We start from the raw sequence: 26,943 nt of genomic DNA, 5'->3' as shown, positions 1-26,943 counted from the left end.
ATGCAGGTTAAGAATAGCAAGTGACAGGTTCACTGTTCTACAGCTTGCTGACAAGATTTTGGTTTATTCAAAATCATTCAGAGGACTTGAGCAAAAGAAATTCAAGGTAGACATATTCTATTTTTGCTCTTCTGTTTATCTTATGCTTATGTGGTGTGCAGTATCTGGTGTTAGTGATCTTCAATTGATTTAGCCTTTTGATTAAATTCAATCTTAGGTTCTGCATCATTTCTGCATATTGACCAAGCTGGATAAGTTATGAGTTGTTCTTATATTTCAATGCGCACTTTAGAACTGATATAATTCTGATTACATCTCAATTACTATGAACAAAGATAACTTGGTCCAAGGGTTATCGAAATAAGTCTATAAATTACTCAAGAGTGATTGCTGCTCCCTTCTTGGCCTTGCGATCTTTGCTTTACTTGTGAGGACTACCAGGTCCAAGGATCGATCGGCATCATCACCAAGCAACAACAACAAACAACCAAAGCAAAGCTAAACCAGCTAGCTAATGAGGTATTATAAAATACCTCTGTTTTTTACCCTCCTTCAGAAATGTCATCTTTTTACCCTCTTTTCTGGCTTGGTAAGTTTTCTTTCAGTTTCAGGAATGGGGTATATAAATTTTACTTCAACAACTTCTCGCCGGTCCCCTAGTGGCTTGGTGGGTTTTTGACTAGTTAAAAATTCATCAGGTCATTAGTTCGACTGGCATACAGAGACTGATCGAGCGCTTTGCAACTTTATAGTTACACTAATGAGGTATTCTAAAGTACCTCTGTTTTGTTTTCCCTTTTTTTTTCTTTTTTTTCAGCCAGCCATTACTGTTTGTTTTGCCTTTTTTTTTTTTGGTCATCCATTCCTGTTTGTAGAAGGTTGTACTAGTTATAAGTGATTCTCTTTTTCTTTAGGTTCAAGTCACAAAGGCTGAAAGGCACCATGATATATATATGTTCGTAGTTGCACTCCAAAGAAAGAGTTTGATCTTATTAGGGATGGGAAGGCCCCTAGCTCCTTTGTTCATCGATATCTTCCTTGATCGCCACTTCTTCTATCCCAGACTAATGCTTACACTCAGGTTTGTTTCTCCATCCATAAAATGGTTACAAATTGACAATTTTTTTTACCAAAAATAAAAGTTTCTGTTAGCTGGTTGTGGCCAATATATACATGGGCATACCTAATGTTTTGTCGCCGGTGTCCATGTGGCTTTTGAGTATCTCATAAGTTCATCAGGTCACTGGTTCGACTGGCAAAAGTGAAGCAGACAACTTTCACAGTACTACGCATGTGCATCACACGCGCGCTCTTCTCAGTATGAGGCCTTCTAAAGTACCTCCGTTTCTCAACTATTTGCTTTTGCTTTACCAATCCTGATTTAGAGTGGTTCTTTACCAAGCAATTCTCATTCTGCTATCCGCCACTTAGTTCCAAATATTTTCGATTAAAGCAGAACAAGGAAATCTAAGAATGGAGCAAATGAAGCGGCCTCTTTGTCTACTTATCAAGTTATTAGTCAAAGAAAATGGAAGAAATGAATCTGTTTACACATTTTTGGGAATGATATAGGTTCTTCTATACTCGTGGTAGGGATTTGGGAAGAATATTACACAAACCTTATACACGGTCTTTGCTTGGATTTCCATCTTGTGTCCATCTTGCACTTACTGGTTTATCCTGAAGACACTGGTTCGACTGGCATTGAGAGAGAGAGAGAGAGAGAGAGAGAGAGAGAGAGAGAGAGAGAGAAGAGAGAGTAGCATACTAGCATATGCCATTGCCAGTGTCCTTTGGTGAGGTATTCTAAAATACCTCTGTTTTCTTTTTATTCTCCGTTCTTTGGTGCCATTTTAGCAACAAAATTCAGTGATTTACTTCTGCTCCTTCTCAATTCCCATGTAAATTGATAAATCAATTTTATAGTTTAAGCTCCGTTAAGAACAAACAACAATTTCATATTACTTCAAACGTATCAGTAACTTGAAATGAATCTTACATCATTTGTAAACATGAACACAACTGATATAACCAAATTTAGACAATGATCGAATAAACCGGAACAAGAAATCTAGAAATGGAGGGGTTTAGAAATTCTCCCCTTTTATAACATACAACAAATGAAGCGTCTCATTACCTGTTTATTTTGTTATTAGTTTTATTTCATTATTAGTCGAGGAAAAATGGAAGAAATGAAGCTGTTTACATATTTTTTGGGAATGATATCATATACGTTTTTCTGAACTTGTGATTTTGGGAAGTTATGAGAATATTTCACAAAACCTTATACAAGGTCTTTGCTTGGATTTTCATCTTGTGTTCACCAATGCACTAATATGTTGTACCTGAAGGTTGTGTTGCCGGTCCCCATGTGGCGTGGTGGTTTTGACTAGCACTCAAAGCCATCTTGGTCACTGGTTCGACTGGCATTGAAAGAGAAAAAAAGAGAGAGACATATCTGATGATGAGGTATTCTAAAATACCTCTGTTTTTGTTTTTCCTTCTTTTAGCTCAACTAAGAACAATCAGCAAGTGTATATTACTTCACACGCATTAGTAACTTGAAGTGTATGAATGAATCTTGCACCACTTTCTAACATGAACACAACTGATATAGCTCGAGTTGGACAGCACTTCTATATATTCACACAGATGGAATCCATCGCCAGACTAAAGGTAACCTGTTGGCTTTGAGTTATACTCGATATCCATCAGGTCCAACCTTCGATTGGCACCATGACCTCCCATCTCCATTTCTCCATAACTAAAAATGAGGTATTCTAAAATACCTCTGTTTTGATCAAGTTAGATGCATGGAACCAAACACTCTTACCCAGAAATCCAGGATATATAAGAGACACCAAAAATAGAGCTACTTTTATTGAATTCTTCCCATTGCCACGCACACCAGTATCACTAGAGTAGGCAACATTGTGGAAGAAGAATAATGGAAGAAAGGAACTTAAGAGTAAGACATGAAATTGATTGACCACTCAATGAAACAACGTTTGCATGAGTTTAAGACCAACTGTGTATAGAATGATTCGCAAACAGCGAATTTACTTGGACGTAGGGAGGTTCCAGAAAAGATCTATGAACTACTTATGATCCTTCTAGTTAATACAAATAGTCCAGTTTATTATATACAATGAGGAAAATGTGGTTTCTAACAATATTAAAAGAATATATAATAGGGCTGCTCGCTAGACAATCCAAGAATGGAGAGAAAAATAAAGATGATGGATTAATCAATTAACCAGTTAATGATGTCTGTGGTTTGATACTGCAACAGTTCTCTCAGGTCCGGAAAGGTGGCAAAAGCATAACATCCAAGCTAGCAAATCATGTTTATCTCTGTCTGTTAAGTTCAACGCCAATAAGGACACCAGAAGCATGCTGCATACATCGTATTTGTGATGGCCAAGGGATTCATACCAGAAACTTTTTAAGCCTGGAGGAACCCCTTCTCTTCTAAGTAAGAAATCACTTCTTCAGCCATCTCACATGGGGACATACATTCTCCTTCTTTATGCTTTAACGCTATCTATAAAAAGAATGAGACAAATTAGCATCAGAGAGACTGTCCTTTCATATCATACATATAGCAATGACAGATATCAACCATAGTCTAAACTGAGAGATGTCATACAACTGCAATTGAAATGATGCTTGCATACAATTTAAAGTCAATAATAAAAAATTATAAATGCTAATAAAAATTATGCGAATTCTATACAAAATGTCCAGCGGTTTAGGTTGCATGCAGAAGCATGAATTGGACTCCTGAGAAAATTTGCTGTGACATCACCACAGACCATTGCCTATAGGTGTCCACACTTGTTCATGCAAAGCCTTAGCGAATCTATTTAGCTTTTCTAAAGATGAAATGTACCTCACAATTAAGTGGAGACTCATATGGATCATCAATCCCAGTAAAACCTGCAGTTTCAAATAGACAGAAGATAAGTAATAGCCCATTTTGAACTAAACCTAAAGTAAAAGACGAAGGACAACGGAAAGCATGCATCTTCGAAAGCAAGCGACAAATCAATGATATTATAAGTGATTGTAATGCGCACAGCCTGAAGATATGCAGATGCCTTAGGATCCACAAAAGGATGTCTAAGTGACAAAAATGTAGCAAAGTTTCTAACTTGACGTCAACAAATGGTAGAGAGACCGTGAATTGAACTTTGCAGTGTATAACATATTGATTACAATATAAAAGTAGTTCAGGGCAATGCACTGATTGAATGTACATATCCTTATCAATGCTTGCTATATATTGCTGATTACGAAATGGCATATTTCCAGCACAATGGAGAAAACTGTTCGCGAGGCTTTCTCTCGGCACATATTACACATCAATGGTCCTATAGTTTTCAACTTAACTTGTCTAAGCTAAAAATTAGTGATGACTACTGAGTAGTGAGTAGTAACTAGTCAGAGACACAATCAAGGATCTATAAATGATACTTCTGATATTTCATGCGTGCCAAAGGAAGGAGATCCAAACACCCCACATCTATAGAACTCCAGACAACAGTAATGGAAATTGAAGAAAGTTGCAAATGTTTTAAACATGGGTAAAATATCCATTAACAAATTGTAGCTTGAATCTCATATAAAGAATCAGGACTGAAAAGATTGATGGTAGCAGTGGCACCATCCAAGCAGATGGTTAAAGATCAATATACAAAACCCTAAAGTTTTAGTACCTTTGATCTTCCCTGCACGTGCAAGCTTATAGAGTCCCTTGGGGTCTCTGGCCTCACAAACATCGAGTGGAATGTCCATGAATACCTTATAACAAATGTGCTTCTATTAGTAATTTTCTGTTTCAGCAAATTCTTTGTATATAGTCAGAGTTCACAGTCGAAGCACCAACTAACCAACCTCAATAAACTCTCCAGCAGGCAATAACGCACGGCAGGCATCACGATCCCTTCTATAAGGAGAAATCACGCTAGCAATACAAATGACTCCAGCATCGGCAAACAGCTTCGCCACCTCCCCTGAACAAAAACAAAGCCAGATGCTTTCCTACATTACTAATCATCTAAAGAAGCAATAGCAACGGACACACACTATAAATGGATAAACCAGGCATACAATGACACATTACACATACCAATCCTCCTTATGTTCTCTGCGCGATCTTCTGCTTTAAAACTAAGGTCGCGATTCAAGCCATGCCTCACATTGTCCCCATCTAGAACATAAACCAGCTTCCCCCTGCTGTACAAGCTCCCACTCAAAGCACAAGCCACAGTGCTCTTCCCTAACAAACCAAAATTCGCAACACACGTAATCAATAGTCGATCAACCCAATCATTCCATCCTAAATTCACAATCATATAAACATATGAAAATCCACTTGTTAAGCTTTGAAATCAAGAAACCAACCTGATCCACTGAGCCCAGTGATCCATATAACACACCCTTTCTGCTTAAGCAAATTCTCCCTGTCCTCTTTCTTCACCAAGCACTGGTGCCACTGAATATTGGTCGAATTTCCAATCGAAGACAACAAGCTCCCATTTTTATCTACTCAATCAATTCAAAGTTTCAAACAATTAAAAAACAAAAAAACAAAAAACAAAACCCAATTCAAAAAAGAAACAAAACCCAAAACCCAATACCTGAACTCAAATTCACGGCCATGGCCTTAACCACAAACGAACCCCTCCTCTTGAAGCTCACAAAACCCAGCTTCGAGCAAGACGACGACGTTTCAATCTTCTCTGCACCGAGCTTCGGCGACGACGCCCATTGCAATTGGCTGGCTTGCATTGTCTCGCAAATATAACAACCCAAATCCGAAACAAAGACTTGGAAAGAATGACTAAACGATCAAGATATTTATAGAGTGGTTTTTTTGGGAAATTTTCTTTTTGGAGGGAGAGGTGGGTGTGTGGTGGCGGTGGAGGGAGTTAAATGGGGGGTCTGTGTCGGTTCGGAACGGCGTCGTAGAGGGTCGAAATGTGACCGTTGGTCTTTGAAATGAGAGTAACATGGGGCTAGTGTGAGTGGTGCAGATCCCAAAGGGACGTCGTGAATGCGACGTCGTCTCTGGGTCAGAGTAATTGCAGCGAGCGAGAGAGAGAGATTCGAATCTTGCAAAATTTTTGGGGGTGTTTTGCTCGTGCTTCTTTTATTGATTTCTTGCCTTAAACGACCAGCAATCAAGAATTTATATGCCGTGATGCGTATGATAAGGGGTATGGTGAAAATTTATATTCTTCTTTTACGGCGAAAACGGTATGAAATTATGGAATGAATCGAGACACTATTGTAATTAGGTGAGTTAGGTCGCACGAGGCCAATTAGGTCAGTAGTGATTAGTTTTAGAATTTAGACTATTTAATTGCAACGCGCGAGCGTTAAAATTTTTACGGTAGATGATGAATTAGTAATTGATTTTATTTTTATACAGGGAAAATGCCCATTTAGTCAAAATCAGAGCTTTAATATCTTATTCCAATGAAAAAAAGTTTAGCATAGTTTAGCACATCTCATTCCAATAATTTTAATGAAAAAGACAATACTACCCTTCATATTATAACTATCCTCCTCTCTTTCTCTTTCCCGTCATCTAACCTCTATTTCTTCTCGATTTGGTTTTCTTCTTCTTCTTCTTCTTCTTCTTCTTCTTCTTCTTCTTCTTCTTCTTCTTCTTCTCTCTCTCTCTCTCTCTCTCTCTCTCTCTCTCTCTCTCTCTCTCTCTCTCTCTCTCTCTCTCTCTCTCTCTCTCTCTCTCTCTCTCTCTCTCTCTCTTCTCTCTCTCTCTCTCTCTCTCTCTCTCTCTCTCTCTCTCTCTCTCTCTCTCTCTCTCTCTCTCTCTCTCTCTCTCTCTTCGCCATTGATCTCGAATCTGTCTGCCACCGTGCCGCGCCTAACCCACCGCCTCCGCCTTGACACCAAGCTCGCCATCGTCATCACCATCCCTGCAATCGTCCTCCATGGTCATTGTCTTCGCCATCGTCCTCTGATCGGCGTCGTCCAAGACGCCGAGCTCTAGCTTGGATATGGACGGATCGGACGGGTTGAGGACAATCGCATCCTCTAGGAGGCGGCGCGACTGGTCTAACCGATCGGAGATGACGGCGTCGCAGACCTTCAACCCGGCTGCACGGAGCGGCGGTTTCAAGAACGGAGGCGCCGATGGTGACGAGGTCCTCGATGATGAGGCAGACCTGGCCGGGGGTGAAGGCGCCCTCGATGGCCTTGGCGGTGCAAAACAACAAAAACTGAGGTTCTAGAAACTTTACTATCCCTAGTAAAGTATGTGTTAGGCTGCAGAACAAGTACATCTAACGACTTGGAAACATTACTACCCCCAGTAAAGTTTATTACTGGGTGCAGAACAACATTACTACCCCCTTTAGTTGTGTTTTTTTATGCTCTGGAAACATTACTACCCTTAGTAAAGTATGTGTTAGGCTGCAAAACAAGTAAATCTGATGACTTGGAAACATTACTACCCCCAGTAAAGTTTATTACTGGGTGCAGAACAACATTACTACCCTCTTAGTTGTGTTTTTTTATGCTCTGGAAACATTACTACCCCTAGTAAAGTATGTTCTAGGGTGCAGAACAACAAAAACTAAGGTTCTGGAAACTTTACTACCCCTAGTAAAGTATGTGTTAGGCTGCAGAACAAGTAAATCTAACGACTTGGACACATTACTACCCCCAGTAAAGTTTATTACTTGGGAGGGAAGAACAGAAAAAATAAATAAATTGAGGGTATTTTCGACAGAAAAAACTGTTAAAAGTGGGCCCATTAAAAAAGTTTTGTCCAATAAGGCACATTTCACACACCTTATATTGAAGTGGGCACATTTTTTTTAAAAACATTTAAATGGACAAAAAGAAGCTTAAATTAGTACTAAAGTGTCATTTACTCTTTTATATATGATGAAACACTTATAATTATGAGATTTTGGAACATGAATTGAGATATTTTCGACTTAAGAAATAAGAATATGAGTTAGGTCGCTCGATCGTGATATAAGAATATATCGTACATAGTAAAACTAAAAATTTAATTTTTTTTTTTTTAAAATTTCGGGATGTATATTGCGTTCATTTCATTAGCCATGAGTCCATGACTATGATGTGATAATTGCAATTAATGAACGATCCCATTTTGGAGAAGCAAAGTGAAATGCAAAGTTGTAGTCTTTCAATTTTTTCCAAGCAAGTCATATTGATAATTGCGTGGATCCCTCTTTCCTCTCAATTGTTAAAGTCATTTGAGATATTGACATGACAAAATGGTTTCCCCCCTAGCACTAGTTTAGTTACTTGGTTCATTACACTTGACTAATCTAAATGAACATATTTCACTTTCATATCTTTGTTGTGCTTCCCACTCATAACCCACATTTGGTTTGATTAATCAGCTGAGCAAAGTGTGGAAAGATATGTAGACGAGTTTAACACATGGACATGCGGAATAGATGACAATAATAATTCGGTGTAGTGATCGAGGATTACTCACACTTGCTTTTGTATAAGTGATTGCTTTATATTGTCATTATAATGTAACAAAATCAACCAGACAAATGATCAAGCTGTTCTTGTGTAGTATATCCAAAGCAACAACCAGAAAAGTATGATTCAGGCCTCGTCCCTATGATTGAGGTGTATGTCAATAGTTATATCTGTGATGCATGATTGTATAAATGGAAAATGTGATCGGATTTGAATCAAGTAAGGATTGTGAGTGATTAAATTGTTCTCCTGCGCAAATGCACTCATAGAGAGAGAGAGAGAGAGAGAGAGAGAGAGAATCAAGCTTAGTCTTCATAACCTTAGTCCTCGTAAATGATACTGCGATCTTTTCCAAAAACTATTAGCTAATTAGAGGCAAAATTCTAAAAGAAAAAAAAAGACGGTTTACCTTCAAACCATCACTATGAAATGAAAGTTTGTATTGTTTCGTCTTGTTTATTCTTGATCAATCCAAGCACATATTGTTACCTTAAAAAGCACCCATTGTGTGTCTCCCACCAATCATGCCACTTCGGCTCCTCCAATTAAGTGATGTATGATCGTATGCCGGGACAATATGCCGGGACAAAATGATCGGACTGGAATCAAGTAAGGATTGTGAATGATTTTTTTCTCCTGCATTTCATAAGTTGGAGCAAATGCACTTGTAGATAGATTAGCGTTCCCAACCTTAGTCCCTGTAAATGATACTACCATCTTTTCCAAAATCTATAAGCTGATTAGAGGTAAAATTCTAATAATGACGGTGTTATCTTCAAACCATCACTTTGAAACGAATGTTTTATATTGTTTCATCTTGTTTATTCTGGATCAATCTAAGAACATATTGTTACCTTAAAACGCATCTAATATATCTCTCCATCAATCATGCCTCTTTGGCTCCTCCTATTAGTGTGTAGCTCGTCAGTATCTATGCATCCTGCCAAGTCTACATAACACCAATCACAGCATAAGTCTAGTTTAAGCTTCAAAACATCCAGGAGATCAATTTGCTAGATTTGGATGAACAAGTCTTAATCACCAATTATTAGTAATTCGCCCATACAATTACAAGTAATTGTGCTGGCAAAGAAATAAAAATCACCATGAACAATCCATGCAGAAGCAGCACTGAAGAACCCGGCTGAGCTCCTCAAATCCGCATTCGGAGACGAAACACGTTCAAGAACCAAAATTAGCCATCCCTAGTTTAAATCTGCATAATTTTAAGTTTTTAACAACCAAATATATCCAAATCGTAGCTCTCTCAAAACCAACAAAATATGCAAAATTTCCAGTGGACTGACTTTGTGCTCCGACTCAGGCAAGGATTTGGTAATACAACTCAAACAAGGATTTGGAAAATAATTCCTAATGTTGTTAGGGATGCATTTTCCTAGTTGAAAACTGCTTCATTTTTTCCCTATATATACACCAAGGATCAGACGTTGAACAATCTTAATTGTTTTCTGTAACACACGCATTGGTACGCACAAGCTCTGTTAACAATGGCAGCAAAAGGTGAGGCTCCAGCTATTGGCATTGATCTGGGAACAACTTATTCATGTGTTGGCGTTTGGCAACATGATCGGATTGAGATCATAGCCAATGATCAAGGAAACAGAACGACACCGTCCTATGTTGCTTTTACTGATACCGGGCGGTTGATCGGCGATGCTGCAAAGAATCAAGTCACCAGCAATCCAATCAACACCGTTTTCGGTATGTGATCAACTTTATGATTATGATTATCTCCATATATATAACTAATCAAATTTAATGAGGCTTTCTTAGATACGTTATCTTAGAATTGGGATAACCTCTATATATCATTATTGTGTAACCGCACTGGACGTACCAGAGTTAAAACCATTCTGAGTATATCTTTCATGATAGTTAGATTCTATTGATAAATAATGAAACATCAGACTAATGTAATATGCTCTTGTTTACAATCTTTCAGATGTGAAGCGATTGATTGGCAGAAAATTCAGTGATGCATGTGTCAAGAGTGATGTCAAATTATGGCCTTTCAAGGTTCATGGTGTGGGTGACAAGCCTACGATTGTGATAAACTACAAAAATGAAGAGAAGCAATTTGCCGCAGAAGAGATATCTTCAATGGTTTTGAGTAAGATGCGTGAAATTGCAGAGACTTACCTTGGAATGACAGTCAATGATGTTGTTATAACAGTCCCAGCAAACTTTAATAATTTTCAGCGACAGGCTACAAAAGATGCCAGTATGATAGCAGGGATGAATGTGATGCGTATCCTTAACGAGCCAACAGCCGCAGCTATTGCATACGGTCTTGAAAAAAAGACAACGACTATTGGTGGTAATAATGTTCTCATCTTTGATCTCGGTGGTGGTACCTTCGATGTTTCTGTACTTAAAATTGAAGACGAGGTTTTTGAGGTAAAAGCTACTGCGGGAGATACACATCTTGGGGGTGAAGATTTTGACAATAGAATGGTGAGCCATTTTTTGCAAGAGTTCCAGAAGAAACACAAGAAGGACATCAGACATGACCTCAAAGCAATGAGAAAACTGAGAACAACTTGTGAGCGAGTAAAACGGATTCTTTCTTCAACTGTTGAAACCACCATTGAGATTGATTCTTTATTTGAGGGTATCGACTTCCACTCTAAAATAACAAGAGCGAAATTTGAAGAGCTCAACATAGATCTCTTTGAAAAATGTATGAAGACTGTGAAGGACTGTGTGACCGATGCCAAACTGGATAGGAATATTATTCATGATATTGTTCTTGTTGGTGGATCTAGTAGAATTCCCAAGATACAACAACTACTGCAAGATATATTTGATGGCAAGGAGCTTTGCAAGAGCATCAATCCTGATGAAGCAGTTGCATATGGTGCTGCCATACAAGCCGCAATTTTGCGAGGTGGTATTGAGAAAGTGCAGGACTTGCTCTTGTTGGATGTAATTCCACGTTCACTAGGTTTAGAGCTTGAGAGTAGAGAATTTGACGTTTACATCCCAAAAAATAGTACCATTCCCACCAAGAGAACTAAAGTTGCCACAACTAGATTCACAAACCAATCTTTTTTGATACTTTCTGTGTATGAGGGCGAAGAAACAGTAGCCCAAAAAAACAAATTGTTGGGTTATTTTGAGCTCCATGGAATTCCTCGTGGTCCAATAGGGAAACCTCAGATTATTATTTGTTTCGAGATTGATGCCAATGGAATTTTAATTGTCTCTGCTGAGGAAAAACGACTTCGTATCAAGAACAAGATCGTAATTTCCGATTATAAAGAAGGATTATCTAAAGTGCAAATTGAGAAGATGATAAAGGAAGCGGAGAAATGCAAGTTAATGGACGAGGAATATAACAAGAAAGTGGAGGCTAAGCCTGCATTGGAAGACTGCATATAACATGTGTAGATGTTTCTTCGATCATCACTCGGCACAACGCCAGAAAATTAGCTAAGACTAATGAAAGTTTAAGATCCATAGCAATAATTTTGGACCGTCACTACTAAAGTTGGGATTTTTATTCTGATATACTTTTATAAATCCAGTTGAAGAATTTTAAAAGTTCTGAATTTTTGGCCACACCGTAATGGAAAAGGAAAATAAGGAGGTTTTTTTTTTTTTGGGTTCACTCAAAGTTCATATTAGATCCTTGTGAAGGTAGGCAGTTAGATATAGATTGATTTACTCTCGAGCATTCTTATATTTAATGTTTTGTGTGCCAAAAAGATGAATATCATTGCTTTTTTATGTCTATTGGCCATTGCTTTGAGAACTTTCACTTTGTGACACCTTCTTATGTCATTTTCACTATGTCTGTGATTGCAGGCTTGCTAGCAAGAGAAGATTAGTGACATTAATTATAATCAAGTACTTAGCTAGATTAACTAATCAAGTCCTTTCAATTCGGTTTATGAATTCATATATAGTCTCCTAGCTCGCATTGACCTTTGACAACCGTCTTCTTCTCTATGCCAAAGAGCCTAAGCTAAGATTGAAACTTTCACTGGTCTACTTAAATCGTATGCCAGCCTGGGGGAGGATGCTACTTATACCGGGACGGATTTGTTATAGATTTCTTGGAAGCTAATGATACGTACGCAAATTACAAGACTACTTGTCAAGAAAAAAGAAAGTAACTTCAAGATGAGTGTGTTGGGCACTATGTTATCAGGTTTGGTTTGAACATCTGGCTTTCAGGTTTGGTTTGAACTTTGAGCAGTGGCTAATGTTCTCAGTATACATTACGAGAGTCAGAGACAACAATTACCTATGAGCAAATGAAAGAAATGATAGACAGATTGCAACTCTTTTACAAGAGTCTAAATTTCACTAATCACATCAACAGAGCCAAAAAGCCAAAATTGAAAGGACAAAAAAAAAATCCATGAAACATGCCAACTTAAGTTTCAAATAATGTGTAGCCTTATAATCCACAAAAGAAATCAAAACCATGCTAGCCAGATTCATGAAATGCATGCGAGCTTTACATTTTTAAGAATGGATATGTGGAGTGAAATAATGGGACACAAATTCAGAAAAATAGGAGGAATGGAAAGAATTATCATATTTAATTATTAATAATTTTTCCCTGAAATCTAAACATGAAACAGTACTCAGAACACGTACCCAATCGCCAAACCAAATCTTATATCAACTCATGGTGATTCTCTTAATCATATACCCCTTCTTTCAGAAGCTAATAATTAAGACTGAAAATCCTTCTGAAGCTATGGCTGGTGACAAAAGCGTTTTGGCTGGAGTCAGCAAAGCCACAGCACCTCTCTCAGCACTCTAAGTACTTCTTGAACACACCCTGAAGCTTGTTTTTCACATCCTTTGTGTGCAAGCTCACCAACACTTCGGAACAGTCACGGTTTGAAAACAATCAAACAATAGGTATGTATGTAAGTGAAGATCCAAACAATCAATAAAAGAAAGGTATGTGTGTAAGGATAGATTTTCAAAGCAAAACGAAGAGAGAAGACAAGAGATACTTAAATTAGATGGGATTTAGAGAAACTGGTGTGGAGCTCGAGTGTGTGGTACCAAGCCAGGCTCTTGTTCAGTGGGCATTTAGCAGTGCATAAACATGCCGTAATTCATCATGCCCAATTCAGCTAGATAGTAGACCAGGTTTTCCATCTGGACAATTCCAAACAAGATACAATGTCAGCGACTCAAAAATTAGCAACTTATAAGAAATGAAGCCAATATCAGGTTAGCAAGAATCGAGAGGGTTTTGATATATGATTACTCACTTGTCCATCGGGAATTGCAGCTTCAATGAACCGGACCAGGAACACATAGAGAGTGAAAGCACAGTCAAGGTCCGCTCCAACTTGCGCAGTATCCATCACCAAGATCTGTACATTACTGTAAGCTTTGTCCGAAAGGCTAACAAAGTCATCCACCTGTGGAGGCCAGATCTCTTCATGCTTTGAGGCAAAAAGCATGGCATTGATTTAGTGTTCTATGTATGCAACTCCCTCCTTGGCAATCTTAAGCAAATTACGTTGGTGGGTAAGTAGAAAGTCTTTGGAGAAAGTTCGAATTTGCTGTGAACAACAACCAGCCAGTCCATCAGAATTGCTCTCATGTTTTCGGTGATCTCAGGCTGCTAGTCCATAGTCATAAGGGCGGCCCACACGCTGCATTACAAATGTGATATTGGTTAGAGTCTGATTGATAAATCGGTGACTGTGATAGTGATATATAAAAGTGAATACTAAAAACAAGGGGATAATGCAATTTAATCAATACCTCAACAAGCTTATAGAACTTGTACATGTCCTCAACATAATCAACAGCAGCCAAGTCATTACCAACATCTTAGGCATCAACATCGACAATCACTTCCTTTGGTTTATTAGTCAAACCACAAGCAGCCTACACAAACTTGTTTCTAGCAGTAAGCACTGAAAGAGAGAGTTGGTGCTGATTTCGATTACTTCCGTGGGCTTTGGCTTGACAATAACATGTTTCTTCTTAACTGGGACAAGTTCATCAAGAACAGCAAGAGGCTCCATTCACATAATCACATCCACACAAACTTGCAGCAAAGAGAGCAACCCAAAATCAGACACATGACAGTAATGCAAACATTAATTTCGGAATCAATCAAAACAAACCTTGTTATTTTCACTCGCTGCCTGCATCGAGTAATCGAGGCCGGAAATTCCAGCAATAAACATACAACATTAGAAAGAAAGTAATGAATCAGCATTGAACAATACACAAGGTAGTCAAAATAGGGACAGATATAAGAGAGTCAGAGAAACCCAGTCTCACCCAGTGGCTTTAGGCCTTCATCTGAGCCTCGATTAGGGAGAAATAATGACCACACCCAGAACATGGGTTTCGCATTTTCACACCACTTACCACCAAAATTTGCAGTTGTACAATGAACACAGAGCCATATTTGCGGTAGTGGTGCTACTAGTTTCTTCCAAAAAGCAAAAGCCATCATCAGAATTTTGAAGCTGCAGCACGAAACTCTCTGTCCTACCTAGTGCCAGTTTATTATATCTCTCTCTACCACACCTCTGAGTCATGGCTTCTAACGAACCCAATGGTACTGTCCCTCGGTCAACGGCACTTCCTTCACGATATCAAAGTTGTACTTTTCTGTGAAGCGGTTTTTCTCGGAAAGTGAACTTCATTTTAAAATTAAAATGCAAAATTTGACTATTTTAAAATTTGACTCATTTTTCAGACATATTTTCACATCTTCACCGTTCAGTTTATTAATACTAATGAATAGATCATTCCTACTTATCCAAATTGATGATTGTTAAGGTACCTAATTATATTAAATCAATGAACGGACCATAAATCTGTCTAACCAGAACTGTTTGTGTAAATAACGATTATGAAAATCTAAACGATCATCAAATTAGATGAAACTTTGCAGAAGTGATCTATGTATTAGGTTTTACAAACTGTACGGTGGAGATGTGAAAATATGTCCGAAAAGTGAGTAGATCAATCGGCAAATCTACCCATAAAGTCTGATCAGTCAGTAAATCCCCGCTAAACCATTGTTGCAGCTTGTTGTAGCAAATATCCTCATTGTTAAGGCCTCAAGACCTTAACAAATATCCTATCCTGACATTTGTTAGCTTTGCTTGACCTTATTGGCTCAAGTAAGATCCGTCTGTTTACGTGAGGAGAGAAAAATCCTGAGGATTTCCTTAGGTCTGAAGAAAGAACTTACATCAGGTCTGATCGCGCCTGCTCTCAATCGTTTGAAAAGAAGTCAAGAAGCGCAAACGGGAAAAGAAGATCAAGTTGTACCTAACTCAGAGGTACTGGCATGCTACAGAAGTCGATTGTTCAAGAATTCCAAATTCACACCGAACACTTGCAATGAAGGCTCGCCCCTGCGATTGAAGAACCTATGTGATCACGGATGATGATTCCAATCCCACTATCAAGACTAGTTGTTCCAGGCACCATTCACATTAACCTTTGCAAAAGAATGGGCAGGGGGTTGCCAATATTGAGCAATGGTAGTAGCTGGAGGAGATGACACAATAGGCTCAGTGGAATCACACACATTACACCACTCAGTAGGTTCAGCTGCCTAACATGCCTCTTTTCCAAGCTTGTTGCAACCTTTTGAACCCATTCCGTACTAATCCCTGAATACCCCCTTTCACGCTATTATTGTTGAAATTCCAGAAAGTCCATTCATTCCACTACTGATGGTGCAAATGGAAATCAGTGCACTGTGCATCATTGGATTTGCCATGTGTTCATGAACTGGATGATGTTTTCGTGTCTAAGATACCGGTTTGTGTATTGACATATAATTTTGGTGATATATATCAGGTATAGGGCAAATTTAGGCCAATTAACCAAGTCGTCCTATGGATTGATGGACACGATACAAGAACCTGAGCCTGATCGAGAATCCGAGATCATTGAAAAAATGTCCACAGTCTGCATAGTGAAGCTAGTCTCAAGGTTCCGGAAGCTACAAACACAACCTTTCGCAGTGACTTGAATGAATGTCTCGACTGGCTCAGCTTAAAACCTCCAGCATCAGTTGTTAAATCTCTTTTGGGAGCATTTTATACTGGAAGCAAGAGCAAGTTGATGAGATTGCTAGCTCACGGTTTGTTGAGCAGCCCGCATGTACTGCCAGAGGGGTTCTCGGAAGAGGTTTGGGGAGTCCGCAAGACCGAGTCTTGGCTCAGCCCTCTTTGGCTTGTTTCGTGACTCATTGTGGTTGCAACTCTTCAGTAGAAGTGGGGCGACCAAGTGACAATGCCATGTACTTGGTTGATGTGTTTGTTGTGTGGGGCTTAGATTGTGTAGCAAGTGGAGCAGCGGAGAATAGGTTGGTCCTGAGATGAGATTGAAGAAGTGCTTGTTGGATGCAACGGTGGGGGAGAAGGCGGTCGGTTTGAAGCAATATGCTTCGAGATGGAAGAAGGTGGCAGTAGAGGCGGTGGCTGAAGGTTCCTCCCAAAACAATCATCATGAGTTTCTGGACGAGATCGCAAGCACTTCTATAGCTTAAACCGATTCTAATTCAACAAACAATCTGGTAAGTTATGTTATTCAATCACGAAAATGACTGATGTAATATTGTAATGTCCATATTCTCGAACGGCATGGCTTGATTTCAGTTCCAATTCAAAGTACAGTCATGTGCGGTCTCTGCGTCATCTTTCCTTCGCTGTTGTGCTGACAATGAAGTTGAGGTGACCATAATTTTTAAGATAAACCATGAGTGGAGTGGAGACCTTAATTCTTTGAATGTGTGCTGAAAATCTGCCACATCTGCTAGAGGCTCTAACAGATGTGGCAGCGTAGAGCATCGTTGCCTCCATAAGCCATCAACAGTGGCAATGACTAAGATAAAATGCAGGGGGTTTCAACTGACTGTATTCGACCAGATTTTTCAAGATGCCATAGTCGTACTATGAAAAAGTACCCTTGCGAATCACTGCCAAACTGAAAATAAAACAATCAGTGAAGAAAAAGGAGGCTGTAAACAGATAGTATCCTTGCTAATATGAACAAAATAGAGCATACTTTGGAAGAGATGGAGAAATTTCTTTGCGGATGAAGAGTCGAGTTCATATCAAGATAGAAGTCCACACCTGCGTTATTGAAGCAACCATTATTACATTAGATGAAAGCACCTCACCTCTTATTAATAGAAAGGTAACAAACACCTTACAACCATTATTACATAAGATGAAAGCACCTCTTACTAATAGAAATATAAAAACAAATGCATAACGAGATGAAAAGCTTTAGATTGTCAGAAAGAAGCAACTTCGGCATTTCAATCTTGATTATATGCACAGTTGAATTTTCCACAACTCAAACAGGCCCAGTGGCTATTTAAATCATACTTTGTAAGTTTGTAGTAAGATAAGAGGCACCCATTCAGTTGCTATATCAAAAACTTTCAGACCTTGCCAAAAGACAATTTCAGAAGAATTAAGAACTTAAAATCAAGGGACATCTTGCAAGTTTTTGTTTCATCATTGAAAGGCAACAGCAGCTCGTTTAAGCAGTACATAAACATGCCGTTGTGCATCATGCCCAATTCAGCTAGCTAGTAGACCAGGTTTTCCATCTGGACAATTCCAAACAAGAAACAATGACAGCAACTCAAAATCAGCAACTTATAAGATATGAGGCCAATATCAGTTAGCAAAAATCAAGAGGGTTTTTCAAAACGAAAAATGAGGCCAATAACGAAAACCATACTCTTTTTCAGTGCCATTCAACGAGTCCAAGATTAAAAGATAGGGACAGGCCACAAATTCATTTTCAACCAAAATCATGAAAATCTTTTTCAAAACCAGCAGGAGATATAATTACAACCAAAGATCATTAGTAATCTACAATTTTAAACTTACTATCACTATATCATGATGATACAGCTACTAGAAAGTCGAAAGCAAGCTGTGATATGCAAGTACATAAATCCATGATACTATATGATAAATTTTTTTCAAAAAACAACGGGATCATGATATTTGTGTTTTTATTCAAAATCAGCATAGCTGAGAGACGATACGTTAAATAAACAAGCTCCGATCATCAAGATAATACAAGGATTTTAAAAAAATTGAATGAAATATATGATCAGGACAAGAAAATAAAATCCAAGACAATATAAAAAAATGAAATGAATAAAATATAACCGTATTATATCTTGAATAATATGCAAGGCAAGAAAGCACCCTAAAAAGATGAATCGTTACGCACATCAGAGCACAATGGAACAAGTAGCTATCAACTTACCACCACTCAACTTCCGGAGTTGGATCCTTCGGTTTATCTTTGGTGCTGACTCTTTCTGATACCTCTATCAAATTTGGATTTGTATCAGCCTTTGCTTTTGCCAACTGAGCCTGCTTCGTCCTATGCTCTTTAGCTTGTAATTCGCCAAATTTCATCTATATAGAGAATGCAATAAGAAAGCTAAGTAAGAGATACAATTCAAGGAAATCTCAAAAGGTGCTAAAAATAATAGGTATAAAATTCTGACGTTTCAAAAGGTGTTAAAAGAAACAGAGAAATTACCTTCAACTTCATATGTTCAGCTTCTTTTGACCACTTCCCTTCCTCTACAAACTGGAAATTCATCCTCTTTGGCCTCAAAATCTTCGTCATATTAATGCCCATCTTCGGGTCAAAGAAAGGATTTGATTCAGGATTCATATCCACTTCGGGTTTAAGAATTTGAAACGCGTCTTTTTTCTGCTTGTTAATGTTGACCTGAAACAAATAAAAAAAAAAAAAACAAGAAGTCAGAACAGATGTCTACAATATAAGAGACAACTGTCTCACAGGTAGAATTAGACTAGTAACAAACCTTTAAAGTGCTGAGGTTGTTTGGTTTCATCACATTGACTACATTTCCGTGTTCATCTATTTCCCTTCCAAGGGCATCAAGTTGAAGAACTGGGGCCTTGGTTGGCTTCTGAGAGGGAACAATTTCCGTTGCCACCTGTCCTGGGAACAAGTTCATAACAAAAGCAAATTCCAGTCAAAGCCACTAGTTGTTGATGGCATAGAGGCATGCAACATTCCTGTACTTGCAGATGGAGGTTGCATCCCATCCTTCAATCCCAAGTTTGTGCTGGCATCTGAACTAGCAATGGCTGCTTTGTTGATCTGCATGATAAAAATAATGGTAGTAATGAATAATGATTATTCTAATAAAGAAACAGCATTGGGCATGAAAATAGATTATGTGAACGTCTTACCCCCTTTTTGTTCAGCTTCTCAGTCAATTCCTTATGTTTCGCCATAAGATTCTTAATTTTATCTATATCACCAGAAGGCAGATTCCCACTTCCTTCAGCAGTTGAAGATGTCCCATCTGTACTAGATTTTCCAGGAACCTCATGAGATCTGGTAATACTAACTCCCTTATTATCATTTGTGGTAGAAATCGAATATACCTTGGTAGGATGGGGATGACTAGGGGGGAATGAGGCCTCAGGCTGAATCCTTGATGCCATAGTAGAATCCAGACTGGTACCCTGCATGTGTCAAAAACTAAACAAAGTTACTACGCATACTCATGACAGCTCAATCAAGGCAGTGATAACACAAGCACAATTAATCATAATTACATCAAGATAAATTAAACTTCAAATGCATGCCTACTGCTCACCTATGGAGAGAAAATGTAGAGAAGAAATGAAGCATGAAGCAACGAAAGCAATTTTCATCAGCCAACATAGTAGCGCATGGAGGGACTGTAAATTAAAGCAAAATGCTTACAAAAATAAAAAGAACAATAAAACAGCTTACAATTTTTGGGAAGGAAACACTTCAACTAAAAGTCTGTAGACCGCTCAAACCAATCATTAGCATCCATCACCTCAAATTTCAAGCGTATATAGCAAGTAATACCAACAGGTCCTGTTCATAAGAGTCAATTCAACCTAACCAAACATCCTACAGACCTCTACCAGACAACAACAAACATGCTCATTTGAATTAAATTGGATTCATCTATCGTAGTAATAAACCTAGTAAACTTTATCTTCGCAATCTTTATGCTTCAGTTTTATTGCTTAATCATAATATAATAATTGCTACCCTAAATGTGTCCACCCAAGATGTAATCTAAATGCGAATAATATCAGCTCTCTACAGCCCATCGGCTCACAAATTCAGTCTCAAACAATCGCAATTAAAACACAGAAACAAGTTCATGGAAAACTCACATTACCCACCGGAGCACCCCCGTCTCGGGCGGTAGTGAAGCCCTCATCATCCTCCAGTTCTTCTTTCTTATTCTTAACCTCACCGGAAGCCGCATACCCTTGTCCATCTGAAATTGCAGCTTTAGTGAACCTGACCAGCAACACATAGAGTGTAGGCACATTCAAGAACTTGGCCCAGTTTCAATTTCTCCATCACCAAGATTTGCACATTTCTGTAAGCTTTGTCCGAAACGCTTACAAATTCATCCACCCGAGGAGGCCAGATCTCTTCATACTTAGAGACAATTAGCCCATGGCACTGGTTGATACGAGTATCTCTATGTGAAAAATGACACCGTTGGAATACAGCACAACGTAACAATAATACTGATTCATACTTTGGCTTTTACAGATTCATATTTTTCTGGGTTCTTTGTTTTTTTCGTTCTGGGTTTTGTTTGTTTTGGTTGAATACTATTTTCTCTGGGTAAATATATTAAGGAATAAGGAAATTCACAACAACAAAAAATAAACAAAAATAAAGATTTCTTTCTCATATATCATCTCATGTTGGAAATATTACATCAGCTCCCGATTCCTCATTTGGAACTTGGATCATTCGGGAAAGAGTGAGAAATCTACGACAGACAGATCGGACAGATCGACTCAAAAATCCATAACGATCGGACTCCTAAAACCGTGACATCGACTCGAAAATCCATAACGATCGGACAGATCGGACTCCTAAAACCATGACATCGACTCAAAACCATAACGATCGGACAGACCGGACTCCTAAAAGCATGACTTGAAATTAAAAAATTACACCTGCAGGATCTGATGGGGACAGATCAGAGAGCATCATGATGGGGACAAACAAACACAGCAACTATTTAATACTAAAAGTCTAAAACCTCGGAAAACCCCCCATTACCCATCATGATTGGCTCACCTACGGACCACCACCACCGAGGATCTCCCACATCTTTCTCATCTTTGCCATAAAAGCCTCAAATTTCTTGTTCGCCTTCCATGATTTGAGGTCTGTCTTTGTTGGCCCGGCTTTCTTTCCGACGTTCGGTTCACCCATTTATCCTCTCTCAAACCTAGATCTATTTCTCTCAAGAATTTTTTGGCTGCTCAGAAAATTCAGGTTGCGTTACCCAAATGACCTGACTACTGTTCCTTGTATAGACATTGGAAGGGGCATAAAGGGTAAAAATGAACTTCAGGTAAAAACAATACCCTAACAGACCATTTCTATTTCCTTCACTTTTGTCTTATTAACTTCAGGTAAAAATGAGTACCTCCCTTTTGTTGAACCGTCACACTATTCCTTTTCTTTTATTTAATTTAAATGATGCATAACTAGTTGACCAATTGAAAAAAAAAAAATACTTTATATTATAAAATTACAACACATTATTACTGCAGTAAAAAAAATATAATAAAATAAAAATTGGAAGACTTGAGGAGGGCATAGCAGGAAGGAACAGGTATCAGGTATCATTTGATTTCTCGATCGATGTCCATCTGTAAAATCAGAAACGAATTAGGTTCTGCAAAACTAAAAGATTAAAGCACCACCATAAATTAGTTCTTCTGACACCAAAGTCCAGATTTATTACTGCCTATACAAGCATGAACTCGGTATTAACATATGAACCGTACAAGAGTCTAATCTACATAAATGCAACTCAGGAAACACAGCATTGGAGTGATCATACTGAACAAAATCCTGGAAGAATTCAAACAGCTTTCCAATTATTTTGCAATCAACAAAACAAATATACGAACAGTCAGAGACGCAACTAGAATTGAAAAACCGTGTGGGTTGCAACTTCAAGTAAGTTTTAAAAGAAGAATCCTACTGAAACTTCAACGAAATTTCTCTTAATTTCTTTGATTAAGAGTCATTTTCATGATTAATAAACAAGTAGGAAAAAGTAAAGTTAGAACTGGGAAATGGGGAAGGCTGAAATAGTTTTCCAAATTACAATTGCGGATACTGGTTTTTCACCTAGTCTACCTAGGTTTGGTAAGCCATTACTACTGAAATACTTGGAGCTGTCTTGAAATGTTAAGGATTCATATGGTGAAGAGAAATTATGTGGGAAAAAAGGAATGAAAAAAAAGGGAGAAAGAAGCAATGAATTACCTGAGGAGGTTCAAATCCACCAGCATAGTGGAAACATGACCCAACAATCAAACCATGATCAGCATCACCAGTTGATGTCCAGATTGAGATTGCTTTAGTCCAGAAACATCGGTTGGAAAAGCTGTTTGTAGGCATTGGCAGTAAGTTTGAATTGGTTCAGAACAGAGACCACATTGATTAAGAAAAACAACAGAGGCAATTGGAAGCGCTATCTCTCCATAAAAGCCCTTATGAAATCCTAAGGGTAAGGGATGATTGAAATTGTGTATCTACACTTAAGATGACACCTCATTATAGCAAGTCTGCCTGGCTTAAGAATCCAGCACATTTCCTTGAAAACTTCATTAGGCTTGTTAATATAATCAACACTGACCTGCAATGTGAAGTTTATTTACAACAGAGAGCAGTCAAGAACAGTACATCTTTCAAAAGTATGCATCACTCGCATAAATTCTATCACAAGGTGATAAGCACAACTATGATGACAGTAGACTCACCACATTAGTTATCACATCGAAAGAATTATCTTCAAAGGGAAGTTTAGGATCGCCATTCAAGTCTTGAAGAACATACTCTGTCAAAACCTGCAAAAAATTTAATCAACGAGGACAATAATTAGATATTCTCGTATCATTATACAGCTATAAATACTCAATAACTACCATGGCTAATGAAAAAGAAGACACAAGTTTCACTATACTTTTGCAACTTCAAATATATCTCTAGGCACTAGAGTTTATTGCACATTATATCTTGTATTTACGAATTGGCATGCTGCTTATCAGCAGAAAGTGGTACTCTACAATACTAAGCTACAGTATTGTAATACCGTAAGAGAACTTGCAATCAAGATACATTGGGAGTGAGAAAAACAGCTCGACTGCAACATGTTTGAATTCTCAAATAAGCAAGATAATAAAAAGTACCGGATTTGCCTTTAGCTCTGCTTCAATCATTCCCATTCCAACTACTCGCTCTTGCTTGTATCCCGGAGGAAAGTGACTGACCTAGATATAATATCACTCGCTAGGTTATTACTCCTAAAATTACAAAATTTGAAATACAAAACAATGCCTCACATTAACTTAAAGGACTCACCCAACTGCTACACATGTCCAGCATGCTCACTCCTGCACATGTCCAGCATGCTCACTCCTGCAGTGTTGCTAGGCGGAAACACCTTAGAATAGTACTTGGTCAATGCAGCAATGGCCGGATCATCAATATGTTTCACAAACCTCAGACTCTCATAAAACAATGTATCCGGCGACCTGATGATATCAACTTCTAGTATAAGTACTTATCTAAGTTAAACTCTCCTGAGTTCTCCACTCCCAGCGTCGTTGATATAAGACTTCACTGCCATCGTTATCAGTGTGCAGAGTCAAAATAAAATCGAATCAGAAATTTTAACTTCCACAATTCACGCACCTAAAAACCTATCTTTAAAACATACAGAGAAACCTAGAAAGGTAAGCGACACTGCTTTCAAAGTAACAAGGTCTTGATTTTCCTTAAATACAATCTAATCGTATCCACAACATAAATACTGAACAATGACCTTGACAGCAATTGAAACAGAGAAGCATATGTCGTTAGCTTGGAATAACAATTCACATGCCGTGTGCTTCAGGATATCCATGTAACATAGATAGCAGTTGACCAAAACGAAGCAAAATTGAATATCACAAGAGAAGACTGTCGATATTCAACAAAGAGATTTTGATTTTAGAATCCAGAATCAGGCCAGAATAAAACAGGAGCTTAACAGATAGATTCTCAAAATAGAAAAGAACAACATGGTTGCAGTGCAAATTGATGAGGACTTCACAGTCATACAGTCAAACCTTTTAAAGTTTATGAGCAAAGGAAATGGAAAAAGAGAGCACTTAATCATTCCCTTTCCATATGGCCTGATTAATTGCTCTCGGTATAATATCTGGGGAAGTAGAGTCTGATTCTATGAGTCTCTAAACTTTGTGTCATCTGAAATTTCTGCCTTTTCAGCTTTCTATTTCAGATTAGAAGTTTTAAGATTTCTTTTATTAGGTCTTTTATGCTTCAGTTTTGGAAATTTAAGAGTCTAATGAGTCTTCAATGCTTAATTAATGTCAGTTATCTGCCCTAGTATAAATGAGTGCAAGTGCCAAATGTCTTGTCATGTTTTGATGAATAAGAGCTATCAGTTTTTCTCTGTTTTCCTGAGATGGGTTTGGCGTGAAGCCTAGTTATGGGTGAGAGACCTGGGAGTGATTCCTAAATCAAAGTGCTCTGTGTGCTCTGGGTGAGAGACCTAGTTATGTCTTTGTTGATCCTGGTGTCATGGCAGTATGTATACCGCATCACAGAGACACAAGATTGACATAAAAATTAACAAATCACAAACAACTAATATTACATACAAGTCATATGGGGACACAAACATGTTATTAACAGAGAGGAGACTATATACCTGCTCTGATGCTTATAATGGTACTTGATTTACTTTAGAAAGGAATCAATAATCTCTGAAACTGAAAATTAAAAGAACGAACAAGGTTAAATTTAACATGCATTAAAATTGTCTAAGCAAATCACACAAACACCACAATTGGCACAAAGATCAAAACTTTACAATCTACTGAATCTGGACTATAGCACACTTGTGTATCTTGATTCCAAAGAAAAACAACTACATTTAACAAGTTGGGTACTTTATCAACCAACATATTTACCAAAAAGATTAAAACTTTAGTCAAGAAGCTCCATAATTTGGTTCATATCAAAAACTTGGTTCGGTTCATATCAAAACTTGGTTGTTGTCATCAGAAATCAGTATAATAGATGTTGTAATCAACAAAAAATTGTAACGTGTGATCAGACACTAAATATAGACAACGGTACAAACAAAAGGCTGTATTCAATTTTATCAGGATGAATCAAATACAGGTGCAGGAAATTCTGTGCGGTGAGCTTGAGCTTACTCTTATGAAAAAGATTGTAAGGAACCTAGTTCATACCAAGTTCAGATACAAAAACGAACCATATGTAGATATAATATTCGGGTGAAATGAATTTTGTCAATAATTTGTAAGAGATGACACAGGAAGTTCGTAAACGCAAACTAGGATTTAAAGAATATGGCATAAGAGATATACTAACTAAGCTACTGAAGAGCAAAATCTTAAACATACAGTTGCATTTTGCAGGCCTGGAAGAGAGAGAAGGGGAAGGAGAACCTGTTAGTGTATTTTGAAGCAGTCAGTAAGTTATCTCATATGTGAAGGACAAGAACACCGGAAAAAAAAGTGTATATGGTTGAGAGTGAATGCTCCACGGCCAGGAGCAAGGGCAGTAGTCCTTTGTGCAAGGTGCCATAGCTGGGCATTCAGAAGAAAAGAACATTTAGAAAAAGATACAATAAAAAATAAAAGATAAAATAAAACGAAACTAAATATTGAATGATATAAGAATAAAGAAGAAAGTTGTACCTGTTGGAGGTCCTGATCAGAGGCACTAGGATTAACGAAGTTGGAATTGCCACAGGTCTTGTAGAGCACAGGAGCCGTCTAACCTAGTAGAAGAATAGAAACACATAAAACAATTGGATAATATACTCCATAACAGTCGTAACAAGAGAGAAAATTTAAGAAAAAAACAGGCATGACATAACCCAGCCACTCAATGACTGTTACTGAATAACAATTGAACTGTACACATTACAGGTTATAACCATCAATTGTTATGGTAATTTGGTAAAAAGAACACCCAGAACTCCAACAAAGAATATAAATCCTAGAGAAACCACTCCAGGGTATAATTTAGGCCAAGAGATAGCATATCCAAAGGGAAAAATAAGTAAAAACCAAAAATTGTACCATTGTCGGTCGCAAATCACGACCATATCACAACTCTGTGCTTGAGTTGAAGATATGCTCCGTACCATCTGGGATGTGCTTCAGAACATCTAAGTAACATATAAATCAGTTAACAAAAACAAAGCAAAATAGAACTTCCCAACAGAAGACTGTGGATAATCTATAAAGAGATTTAGATTTAAAAACCAAACTCAGGCCAGAATAACAGAAGCTAAACATAGAATCTCAAGATAGAAAA

General features: G+C 38.0%; 3 protein-coding genes and 1 non-coding gene across 4 annotated transcripts; 1 reads left to right on the top strand and 3 right to left on the bottom strand.

Annotated features, from left to right (window-relative positions):
- Positions 1-3,445: 3,445 nt before the first annotated feature.
- On the bottom strand, positions 3,446-5,967 carry LOC101293940 (adenylyl-sulfate kinase 1, chloroplastic-like). Its single transcript, XM_004289762.1, has 7 exons — positions 5,643-5,967; positions 5,407-5,547; positions 5,132-5,281; positions 4,897-5,015; positions 4,719-4,803; positions 3,893-3,939; positions 3,446-3,544 (listed from the first exon to the last, which is right to left on the bottom strand). The coding sequence occupies exons 1-7, from the start codon at positions 5,791-5,793 to the stop codon at positions 3,446-3,448; spliced, it is 792 nt and encodes a 263-aa protein (XP_004289810.1). The 5' UTR covers positions 5,794-5,967.
- A 4,040-nt stretch (positions 5,968-10,007) lies between these two features.
- Positions 10,008-11,901, top strand: LOC101291402 (heat shock cognate 70 kDa protein-like). The gene is made up of 2 exons (XM_004292087.1): positions 10,008-10,221; positions 10,463-11,901. The coding sequence occupies exons 1-2, from the start codon at positions 10,008-10,010 to the stop codon at positions 11,899-11,901; spliced, it is 1,653 nt and encodes a 550-aa protein (XP_004292135.1).
- A 1,860-nt stretch (positions 11,902-13,761) lies between these two features.
- LOC101293733 lies at positions 13,762-14,891 on the bottom strand. Its single transcript, XR_183898.1, has 3 exons — positions 14,631-14,891; positions 14,263-14,551; positions 13,762-14,150 (listed from the first exon to the last, which is right to left on the bottom strand). It is a non-coding gene; the product is annotated as an uncharacterized LOC101293733 (transcript).
- A 7,305-nt stretch (positions 14,892-22,196) lies between these two features.
- Positions 22,197-24,214, bottom strand: LOC101291117. Its single transcript, XM_004292086.1, has 7 exons — positions 24,204-24,214; positions 23,960-24,119; positions 23,775-23,855; positions 23,346-23,432; positions 23,136-23,221; positions 22,849-22,969; positions 22,197-22,223 (listed from the first exon to the last, which is right to left on the bottom strand). Exons 1-7 carry the CDS (start codon positions 24,212-24,214, stop codon positions 22,197-22,199), a joined length of 573 nt encoding a protein of 190 aa, XP_004292134.1.
- Between the last annotated feature and the right edge of the window lie 2,729 nt (positions 24,215-26,943).

The sequence above is a fragment of the Fragaria vesca genome, linkage group LG2, assembly GCF_000184155.1.
Source record: "Fragaria vesca subsp. vesca linkage group LG2, FraVesHawaii_1.0, whole genome shotgun sequence".
Lineage (NCBI taxonomy): Eukaryota > Viridiplantae > Streptophyta > Magnoliopsida > Rosales > Rosaceae > Fragaria > Fragaria vesca.
This window is presented reverse-complemented; position numbering and strand designations above follow the sequence as displayed.